General features: G+C 44.7%; 1 protein-coding gene across 8 annotated transcripts in view; it reads right to left on the minus strand.

Annotated features, from left to right (window-relative positions):
• Positions 1–12,023, minus strand: part of FBXO25 (F-box protein 25) — a 63,367-nt gene that overhangs the window by 20,242 nt on the left and 31,102 nt on the right. For all 8 annotated transcript variants that reach the window (XM_014867389.3, XM_070500100.1, XM_070500099.1 and 5 more), the window contains exons 3-5: positions 11,417–11,520; positions 10,432–10,481; positions 7,922–8,014 (exon numbers count right to left, since the gene is read on the minus strand). In XM_014867389.3, the coding sequence (XP_014722875.1) occupies positions 7,922–8,014; positions 10,432–10,481; positions 11,417–11,520 (247 nt within the window). The remainder of the gene's footprint in view (positions 1–7,921; positions 8,015–10,431; positions 10,482–11,416; positions 11,521–12,023) is intronic.

A 12,023-nucleotide genomic window follows, 5' to 3' on the forward strand; every position in this document is an offset into this window, starting at 1 on the left:
ATAAGTTTTCCTAACTGCCCCTCCTGTCATCAACATAAACTACAGTTTTCTAATATCATGCAAAAAAATCCTTTAAAAAAACAACTAAACCCCTAGCAGAGGGTTCAGGGTTAGCACGGATGGCTTAGCCAGTTACCCACGGAGGACCGGATAATGGATGGGCACCCAGCAGGAAGACTACCACACTGTTACACGCAAACACCAAGAAAACAAGAGTGGAAGTGTTAACAGGTGACAAACTGAAATTTTAAGTTAAAATGGTAATTAAGATGAAAGGGCAAAAGACAATTTACAAAGAAATAAAACCAGGCAGTAGCCTCTATTTAGATACATATATAAAGCAAAATCTGTTGGAAATTTAATGAAAATTTGTTAGAAATAAAAATGTTGTAGGAGATTTTTATATATCTCTTCAAAGTTGACAATTCTAAACAAGGAAGGATGGAGAAGAATTCAATAATATAACCACCAAACCCCGCTTTATGGACAAGCAGAAAACATCACATCCTTCAAACAGAGAATCTGATTTTTTCATGTGTCAATAAAATATTTACAAAAATCCATTATGAAAACGGCCGCAAAGGTACATTTAACCCATTTCAAAGTAGAGATCTGATAGGCCAAACTCTCTGATAACATAATAAAACTAGAATTAAGTAAAGCTAAATAAAACCGTAGCTATTTGAAATTCCAGGTAGATTCCTTGGATCCAAGAGAAAATCTAAACTCACACGTGTATGTGTTTATGAGTGAGCGTGTGAGCACAAAGACAGGAAGATAAAGAACAGAGTGCTCTGTTGCTCATGTTAAAGTCTGTCTCATCACAGAACATGCACAGGCAGAGCGATCCACTGTTCACGCCTGGCCATGGGCTTCGTTAGATTTGCAGTCAGGAGCAGACCTGATCATCACGAAGGCAGCACTGGACGTGACTCCCCTGACTTCTCACCTGCTGTGAGGCAGCACCACTGCCACCCTCGCCAGACGAGAACACAGAGGCCAGAGATGAGAAAACAGCCCAGAGACACACAGCTAGAGAGGAGCGGAGCAGGACTGGAGCAGAGGAAATCTTCAAACCCCCACCGCTGCCCAGCCAGGCTGCCTGGTCTGTCAGGTGTCTCCATCTCTCAGCACACGGCAAGTAGTTTAACAGCCTTTAGTGATGTGAAATTTGATTACGTGATTTTAAAAAGTTGTCTCAATTTTACTGCATTTAACGAAAAAGGAATGTGACCTCAACTCTAGAAAAGCAGACAGTTCTCAACTAGACATTGATGAAGCCAAGCAGACCATTAACTCCCTAAACTTGTAGGCAAACTTTATGGTCTAGGTTAATTTTCTGGGAGAGCCTCACCAGGTTCCTTCAGTCTTCCAGGATCCGCGACCCTGCCCTCTGCCTGAGGTTGAAGGGCATCTCACAAGAACTGACACGGGCTGCGCTGTCTTGGGAAGTGGCTTGAGCAGGTGGTTTGGAGATGTGATGTCTACTGCCTGGACTGTCCCTTTTCTCCACCTTCCTGGGGAATTAACATCCCACCAGACTCTACCTTACTCACTGACTTCCAGGACTGGCAGAAAGACAGACTGCTATTTTATCTGAGTTGAATTGTTACACAGTTTATAATTTTAGTTTTGTTAAAAACATTCTTAGTTGCTGTGTTTAGTCATCCCCCACAAGTCATCTTGTTGACAGGATGAACATGCTGAAAGTTAAACATGCAGATGGTCTGGATCCTTGCAGTCTCTAGAGTAATGACATTTCGAATTCTAAATACCCTGGATATTCACCCAGAGGACACACTTTCGTTGGTGTGCCACCTAATGAGCAAAGGCTCCCAGTGTGATTACTTACATAGCTCTATGCCAGTGAGTCCCACAATTTCATCAATAATTATACACACGGAAAAAATTACACATCCCCAAATCTCATATATAAGACTTTTTAAGGAATTAAAGCACCAAGCTTTCAAAAGCTTATGACTACATAAAATTACACTTGAGGTTGCCTTGTTACTTCTATATAATTTTAAAAATTAAAAATTTTGCAAGGCCAGCCCTGTGGCCTAGTGGTTAAGTGCGGCACACTCTGCTTCAGCGGCCCAGGTTCGGTTCCCAGGCACAGACCTATACTGCTTGTTGGTGGCTATGATGTGGCGGCAGCCCACATACAAAATAGAGGAAGACTGGCAGAGATGTTAGCTCAGGGTGAATCTTCCTCAAACAAAAAGAGGAAGATTAGCAAAATATTTAGCTCAGGGTGAATCTTCCTCAGGAAAAAAAGAAAAAAGAAAAGAAAAGAAATTTAAAAAAGTAAAATCTTTTATAATTTTAAAAATGTGTTTCCTTTCAAAGGAAATTTAAAAAAGACTCCCAGTGTGCTTGAGTCAGCCACACACCATCCACCATAATCATCAGCTCACGTTCACTTTCTCTTAGAAACATCAGCAATGCAACGTCAAATTCAGCTCTCTTGAGGTCGACTGTCAGGAACAGCGTTTCCTTCCACTGAAAGCAGGCATCTCTCGGAGGCCCTGCATTATTTCTTGGTCCTTCTCTTCGACAAATCTTGTTCTTAGAGCATTAACATATTTTGCTAGTACACTTTAATCCAACACTTTTTAAGGGGAAAAATTATAGGAAATGGCTAGAGTAGTAGCCTATGGCCAATTCTTGAATCAAGAATAGAAGTTTTTTAAAAAAATAAAATATAAATAGTCTTCTTTTTTGTGTTAAGGAACTCAGAGGGCATCCTTTTGTTAAGAATCTGTTTTATTATAATAAAGAACTTCCTCCACTTCTAGATACCAAGTTTTCTTGAAAACAGGGGGTACCTGCAGGCTCAGTAAAACAGTTGGCAAAAATTTAATTATTTTAGAGTGTCCCGCTGGTCAGTTCATACTTAGATCGAATGGTGGAGAGTACTTAACAGTGATGAGAGGCAACTGGCACAGCTCACAAAACGATTCACGTGAACAGAGGCTCATTCCCCCCCTCCTCCATTTACTCACTTCAGGAAGAACAAGAACCATGGTTTTCCAGGTCACATTCTAGGTATGTGGGGTCCCGTGGGGTTACTGAATAAACGATTAGATGACAGTAACTCCCCACACAGCTGGGTCCCTTAAGACAAAGTGCAACACAGCAAACAAAGGCCTGATCAGCAGCAGGATCAGAAATTTTAAAGAGACATCTTTTCAACAGTTTCGTTGCACTCAGAAGGCTATTATTTTAAAATGTCCTATGATGCACTTATGAAAGTCACTTGTTTCCCATGAGAGGAAAAGTTTATAGAATTGAGAAAAAGAAGGTCTTAACCAAACCACTTTGCCATCGTCAGGACAAAGATTTCTCTGGTGCCCCTTCTGGCTTCTCCTGTGACAGGCAACATGTCTCTCAGCCTGCGTCTTGTCTTTAAATCTTGGTCCATAAATGGATCTGCACCTGGCCGTCACCCCTTGGTCTAAACCACCCAAACACAGATAACATGCACAGAGCATGTTCCGGAACTTTCCATGATCTAAGGATGACATCCTCATGACAGCCTCTGAGGGAGATACTAACCCACCAGAGGCCACAGATGAGGCGGCTCAGTAACACACCCGGGGTTCCCTGGTAAACAAAGAAGAGAAAGACAGAGCCCACACACAAAAAGTGGCTCCAGGCCCTCCCAGACCTGCCTGCCACCACTCGCTTGGGTGTCCAGCTGGCGGCCTCGCCATCTCTCCTCAGGGTGCGCCGCCACGTAAACCGCTGATGCTGAGCAGTCCTCAGCAGAAGTCAGCACAGTCTTCATAACACCACATATTCCAGCCAGAGATGTCTTTGTCATTGTTTTCAGGACTCTGCTATGTAAAGGGTCCATGAAATACTCAGGAATCAGGGAGGAACTCATCTCCAAACTCGAGTGACACAGCAAACAAGCCTCTGGGTTAGAGGGACAAGGCGAGCAAGACTTAAGACATAAAAGCTGGACAAAGAGGGGAGGGACCAGCTCCACCTGCCTCGGGAGCAGAGAAGACAAACGAAGTCAACAGAGCAGGAGAGGCTCGGCTACTCCACCACACAGCATCCCTTACAGCGTCCAACCTGGGCGCACACCACCGAGGTGGCAGAACCTTCCTGTGAGGTGATGAGACAGAGATAAGAGAAGCTGGTGATACTGAAACAGAAACAAAAACAAAAGATCCTCACCCTCTAAAAACCCTACCTCTAACAGAAGGAAAACTGACGTCACTAAACACAGAATAGGTACATCTTTAACTCCAAAATCATTCTCACAGGATGTTTCCTTGAGATAACCCATGTAGCAGAGGAGTGTGTCCTCCTGTTGTGGCCAACATGTCTGACCGCCACCTGCGCCCAAGCCCATTGCCAAGTCTGCAGGAACCCACACCTGCCAACAAATATACTGTCAGCTCCCTGTGGGGGCAGAGGCCACTTCGACACCTTCTACTATTTTTACTGTCACACAGCTTCAACAATTCACCAGCAAAATTCTTACTCTTACTCTAGTAGCATTAAAACGTCTTCATCTACCTTTTGTCGAAACAAAAGGTTTTCCTAGATTCTGATACTTGCAGTTTTTCTTTACTGTCTTATTAGCTTGTAATCATGTCATCGAATCTACCTTAACATGGACTCACTTCTCATATTCAAAGTGAGACAGGATGAGAATATTAGAAGACCTTAGGGTCTATCCACTGTGAAAGAAAGAAAGGCCTATTGTACTTGTCACCCATACGCCCTTCTGTCACCAGATGCACTCAGATGACTGCTGCTACCCTTGTAACTGTCCTCTTCCTGCTCACTCTCCGCACCCCGTCATTGGCTCCCGACCATTCGGCCCTCCTGACCACTGGTGGCGAGTGCCCATGGAAAAGTTGGGGACAAGACACCAGGCAGCCACGGCCTGGCCGAGGACGCAGCCCGCGGGCCCGCAGAGGTGTGAGCACTGCAGCCGGGGCTTGGGCCGTCCAGCAGAGGCAGCTGTCCTGTGCAGTGTGGGCCGTTCAGAGCTCCCGGGGTGTCCGTATGGCTTCCAAGTCTGACTGTCAGTCTCTGCCGCTCATTCACACCCGTACCTTAGTCCGAGAGTCATGGCTCACAGACACAAAATCCCAACTTCCTGTGTCCTCCTGGTCACATTACTCAACAACTCTTTTAGAAATCCGGTTTCCACTGCTAAACTGTCTTGTAAGTCATGAAGTTGCTGAGATACCCTTTCAGAATATTGTATGTGCTTCGGGAAATCCTACCCCTTCAGTGAAACGTTTCTGAATGGAGAAATACTATTCTGTGTGATCCCGTCTTGCCCAAACATGAATCTTCCATAACTCACTTCTCATTAAACAGCCTAATAAATGGCACTTGTTAACCATACACAAGCCTTCCTATTTATTTATTAATACTTCCTAATCCCCTATTGTGACTAAGGGATTAATAAATTCCTTCTATATGACCCCAACCAGGAGGGACTTAAATATGGTATAGATAGTGGGTTTACCAACACTGCTAGAAAGTCCTGATGAATTAGAGGCTACTTCCACTCCAAACTACTTTATTTTGATAACTGTAACAATTTATCATTGAACACTAAAGTCTAACACTAATTTTTTCTTCAGAAACTATGTAGTAATTACTGATTAGTCTCAGTTTAAAACTGCTAATTCTAGATGAACAAAAGGATTTTATATAAAATGTGAATTGAAAAATGTATACTATTAATTCTTTTCACATAAATTCTTAGGGAAAATATTACTGAATGCCATAAGAAATGTTAGGAAATTTTTTATCGGGCATTTCAAAAAAACGCTTCTTGTTTACAGCTATTCCAACACTGAGCGACTCCATGGACAACTCAGCATTCACTATGGGAAACCACCTCACTGAGACGAACTGCAAGAGGATCGCCTCAGCTGTAGTACGCGCTGCTCCAAACACTCAAGGCAGAAAAATCAGCAAATACGCTGCTCCTCCTGCGAAGCCAGCCCAACGCAGCGCAGGTCGCCCACTGACCCCGTAGCTGCAGGGGGGTCGGCAGCGAGCGGGCCAGCTGCAGAGGTGACAAGAGGACACCGGACCGGAGGCCGCGGAGGGGCCGGCGGGGGCGGCGGGGAGGGGAGGGGAGGGGCGCCGGGCCTCAGCCCAGGGCATCCCCGAGGCTGCGTCTGTCTGTCTCGGCAGGCCGGCCAGAAGCCCCGCCTTTGGAAGGGAGCCCCGCCAGCCTGGTCAGGGGCGCCGAGGAGAACCCGAGGGAGGCCCGCCGGGCAGGGGCACTGCGCGCCCAGCAGCCGCACACGGGACCTGGGAGGAGCCCGGGGCGTGGTGGGCGCGTCCTAAACTCGCGGGTCCCCCGCCGCCACCCCGGGAGGCGACCATGTGCGGCGCTCGCCGAGACACGCACACTAACGCCCGCAGCCGCGCGCACCAGAAGCCGCAGCCCAGGCCCCCGCCCTCCCGGCGTCCGCTGTTGGAGGAGGCTTTAGGAAGACGAGGAACGGCTCCTCAGAAAAGAACGGCGCGCGCGCAGACAAACCCAAACCGGGAGGGTCGCGGCGGCTGGAATCGCGCAGCCCCAGGCCGGCCCGCAGACCCCGCCCGGGAGCGCGGCTGCTCAGGGCCTCCGCAGGCCGGCGAGCCGAGGGCCAGAGGGCGGCGCGCACGGGCCACGCGGGGCCGGCGGGCGGCCTCCTCCTGCAGGGCGCGTCCCACTGCAGATTTCCACCAAGAATGAATCCCTGTGTGGTCGAGCGAGCAACAACTGCTCGTACGAAACACTGAGTACGGTCGGAAACGCGAACGAGCGACGTGGAGAAATCCTTTTTGTACAACACAACTCCGCTGACTCACGTTTCTCCCGGTTCCTCAATTCTTGACCACTTCGACAAGGCCGAATCAAATCTCGGCTCCATCGTCTGGAGGAGAACTGATGGGGCCCCAGCGGGCAGTGAGCAGGCATCTGAACGGGAGCTCAGAAAACCACGGAGGAATTGGTCTCCATGCGCACCAGCGGCGACGCCTCCGGAAACACGTGGCCCCAAGGAGCCCCTACTGGTGACACACGGTGCCCTAGCAAACTCCGACGGCCCAAACCTAGCAGGTGAGACCACCTCAGGCTTAACTTTATGTAATCCTCCCAACTGTTTGTCCTTTGGGTAACAATTTTAAATGCCTAAAAGCCATTACAAGGAAAATCTTTCCAGTCTCAAAGAGCCATTAAAAACCCAAAATTAACAGCTTCATGAACCATCACTTTCACTTTGCCTAATAGAAGGAAGGTAATAAAGCACAGAGTAATTAATCTTTAGACAAATAAAAGCAAAAACTAAATGGAATACATGGCTAAGATCTTTTCCTTTTAAATGTAGGCCAAGATAAAAATCTCTTGTAAAAATATGTCATTAACACAACAAGGCTTTTCTGGAGTTCTATTTTGTATAAATTTCCTTTTTTCTATTAGGCATTCTTCCTCTACTAAGCAGGGCTCATGCTCTGTGAAAAGCCGGCAGTAGCAAATGCACGGGAAAGGATCGGGTGGAGACCCCATGGGAAAGCTCCTGCTCTTCCTTCGATCTCTGGCAGGGTAACATCCAGGCAGATTCCAAATCCGTGTGGTTTGGTGAAATCTCTGGAGACAGGAGTGGCGTGTGGCTAAGCAGCTCCTAGCGAAAGCACGTGGGTGGCGTGGCCAGGTCCCACAGAGCCTGCAGAGGCACCTCTGTGACCCAGGACAGCAACGTTAGAGAAACCCCTCATCACTACTGTTTTTCTCCTGAACTCACTCCTTGTGTTTTTTCCTACACAGCAAATAAGCACAACTTCATGCAGTTGCCAAAAGCATCTTAAATATTTTATACTTAAAATCTTCAAAACACAGTCAACCCAGAGCATCACCAAAGTGGCTTTGAAATAAAGTACTCACTCTGACCACATAATTGAACCTTCGGATATCCTGAATTGCACTGGAGAAGTCTAAGCGGTTAAAGGCCTCTCCCAAGGTACAATAGCTGTGCCTCTGGAAAAACAAACACAAAACAGCGAAAATTTGCCAAATCAGCCAATTAATCAAAATGAACTGAGAGTTAACGCAAATTAGTCTGTTTTGGCGAAGGGCATTTGTTTATATTCTGAAAGTTTACTCCATGTTTAGATGAAAGTAAAATTATAGCAATGCTAAGTTTGTCATTTATGCATCATCAAGACACTACACATTGACATTTTTACACCACTGTTGATATAATGACAAAGGCAAATACTTATTAAATATCATCGATTTCTTTTGTTGGGGACGTGGTTGGGAGAGGACAAAATTAAGCCTAAAATCATAAACTAACTAGATGTATTCTAGGCTTTGCAGCTACAGATACCTAAATGATCTGCTTGGCATTCTGAGGATGTCTCTGTTCTAAATATACAAGTTGAAACACTGGATTCCTCTGCAGGGACCCATGCATCCCACAGGTCTGGAAGCACGCCCCACCACACAGGGTCAAGGCGGAGAAGCACCCGGGAGGGGGCCCTCTCCAGGTAGGGAGGGCCGGAGGCAGGGGACAGGACCATGGGCAATTCCCAGGCTGGGAGCAGGGGATGCCCGGCACCCAAGAAGGTGGGAATCAGACCCCAGGTCCAAGAGTCAAAGACGACAAACAAAACACAAATAATAGTACCGAAAACACTGCTATTCTCTCTCAGATATTGTTCCTTAATGACCCTGTGTTCCTTACAGGTTTGTCCAGATTTGTATATTACGTTTCAGGAGTCATTTAACACTTGATTTTATGTATTTGAAACACTTAGACGATATACAGAGGTTTTTGACTCACTTGTGGGGATGGATAAACTGGACAATCACAGAAAACACAAGAGGACAGAGTATTCCTCACATCTCAGACAGATGGCAGCAGAGGGTCTGGAGAGGGCAGCTGGAGTGGAAACACCTTAGTCTCACAAATCAGCGAAACGTATTTATTAAACATTCAATATTTTTACTGATATCTACTATGTGCAAAATATTTTCCTGGGAGCTACGGGGGAAGCAAAGGTTAATTAGATATAAATGATAATCTGCAATCAATCACAGCTGATATTTTTACTTTAATTTCTTTCTCTTCTCAATGAACAGAATTCTAAATGCTGTTCTAGCAGACCCCTTTCCAGGTAGCCACCCATCTCACAATGGCGTCTTCTTTTTTGGAGAATTAAATCTGATTCACAGAGTAGACCACAAGTAACATGTCTGAACTACAGGGGCACACCCACCTTTGTGGGGGCCTGGAACCACCGTGGAGCCTCAGAGGCTATGGGGCAGCCACAGTTGGCCATGCAGACAAAGCAGCAGAGACCCCGGGCCTGCATCTGGTGGGAAGACTACAGATGTATGCTGAGACACAGAGAAGGGCTGGAGAGAGCCGGCTCTCAGTTCTGGGCTCTGACCCCTTCCTGAGCCTGCTTACATCCCTATTCCCAGGACCCATGCAGCATCCCTGAAGACCCACAATAAACCCCCCTTCTGTCGCTTATGCTGGCCTACATCAGATGCTCTGTTCCATAATCAGTGTGGTGATACAGAGCAAAGGAAACATTTCACAGTTTTTCATAAGCTCAAACCAGGATAGATTCTGCCCGACATTCTAATGGTCCCAGACTGTGTGGTAAGGATCAGAGTAGTTTCTTTAACAATAACTTAACAATATTCACCATCGCCAAATAGGTCAAACAAGTTTTCTGTCTCAGAATGTAATCCTTAAGCTTCCCGGAGGTTGCACTAGTTTTCAGAACATCTGCCATTAACACTTCTGGAACATTTAACTTATGCTAACATCATATATGCTGAACACCTGCTCCCTAAATTATTTCCCCCAACTGCGGCAAAACAAGGAATGCAGAGTTTCTTAGACTGCAGAAGGAGGTAAGCTTCTCTGGATGCTAAGTAGAGAATAAGGAAACATACGGAACCTGACATGAACTGATGGTTTGACAGCTCATAAAAACACTTCAGCCAACTGGCAAAGGAAAGGAGGAAAAGGGTTCAGACTGCTCTTGCAGACTCAGACTCAATTACTAACGTCCTCTTAGCTGCTCCACCCATCACAAGAGGGTCACAAAGTTCTCACCATCCCAGAACACAAGGGAGCTAGGACGCATCCCTGTGAGCACCAGAGGCTCACTACTAACAGGGGAGAGGAGAACCTAGGGGTCCACACTCGTTCTGAAATAGCTCTGCTGCTGATTCAGACTTGTACCAGGGTGCTAACCACACACCGCGCACACACTTACACACACACGAGAATCACTGTTTTCAAGATCCTCGTATGCTTTCATCTATGAGAATGTGAACCAGAGATTTGATATTGCAAAAGAATTTACTTAATGTGACATTACATATTCAACAGAAACAATATGAAATATACTCATTTATAATAGAATACTTACTTCTCTTGTGCTTTCTTTATGGACATAGATCCATTTTTCACGATAAAAACCTAGAATAAAAATTAACTTTGTTTTTAAAATCTGGTGAATCATTTCAAAATTAAGATTTTAAGAAACTTCAATAGTTGCATATGCTAACAAAATTATCTGACTTATATAGATAAGGAATGCTTTTACTTGGTTAAATGTTAACAGAATTGCTTTGTTTTCTAACAGTTTAAGACGTGATGAAACATATTTATATGTAAGCAAGTCCTGGTAATTTAGAAGAAAATAGGTATTATAATGACTGTGTAATATCAAAACATAAATGGCTATATAAATGCAATTATTAATCAATTCTATTAATAAAAATCCTATTCTTTTACTGCCTTTATATAGTATTCCATTTAAATAAATTTTTTCACATAACTAGAATCCCAAAGCTTCAAGGATCAGGATGACTATTCTCCATGGGACCCCATCTTTTTCAGGAGACTGAACACACTAAACCTCTTTTCAGTGACTCATGGTTGTATCATAATGCAGACAGGGGCCCTTCCACAGGTGAGTTACTCCCTCCAGGCTCCCCAACTCCATCCAACCTAAGCTGCTTCCGGGTGTTTCTGATGCGGCTCTGCCCATGTCTATCTCCTGCTCCAAACCAGCAGCGCCCCCTGCAGGAAAGCCCGAAGTCCAGATGCCTCATTGGCCTCACTGCTTGGGAGTGAACCGATGACCTAAGCTCATGACGGCTAGTCAGTCATTCAGATGTGTGGGCTGTTCTGTGGGTTTTGCTGCTTTTGTTTCATTTTTGCAAATCTTACCAAAGAAAATGGTTGAGCTGGAAAAAGTGTGATCATTAAGTCAGCGGGCAACACTGGTTACAGTGCTGTTATCTATACATATCTGTCCCATCTTTTATTTCATAACACTACCAAAGCAATTTAGTATATCAACATATTCAACAAGTAAAATATAAAATTATTAATGAAAATGATCTTACATTGAGTATTTCTGTCATTTCTAAAATGGTCCTTTTTCCTTTTTTTAGATGCATATTCCTGCTCTTCATTATTGAATATTTCTTCATCTTCACTATTTAAGATACTGAAATAAAGATACATTTTATTAAAATATTTTTACAGGGAGTTCTTCATTTGGTGTTTCTTTTGTAAAAAAAACAAAAAGGTAATAAATATTTAGTGTTCAATTCAGGAGACCAAAATAAAAATCGTGTTAAATTCTGGAAGTAACCAGTTAATCTTCAAAGTGACGATCACAGGTTTGAAATTACTATGCTAATATCTAATACATTTTTTTGAGAAATCTGAGATTCATCTTGTCTCTTTTGAGAATGTTATACCAGGAAGTGCTGAAATGTTTTAGTCTCCCAAGGACTCTGATATGCTTAACCAAGATAGTTTCAAACTTCAAAATGCTTTATCAAAGCACAGAGATTATAAACACTCTGGAAGAAAGCTAAAGTGACAGATGCCATGATAACTGGTGCTAGGGACTTGCCATGTCCCTGGCCCGACAATGGGCAAGCACTCAGCACTTCTGTCTGTCGCCCATACTGTCAGAGACCTAACCAGGACCATCACCGCACT

This window comes from Equus asinus, chromosome 27 (genome assembly GCF_041296235.1).
Source record: "Equus asinus isolate D_3611 breed Donkey chromosome 27, EquAss-T2T_v2, whole genome shotgun sequence".
NCBI lineage: Eukaryota > Metazoa > Chordata > Mammalia > Perissodactyla > Equidae > Equus > Equus asinus.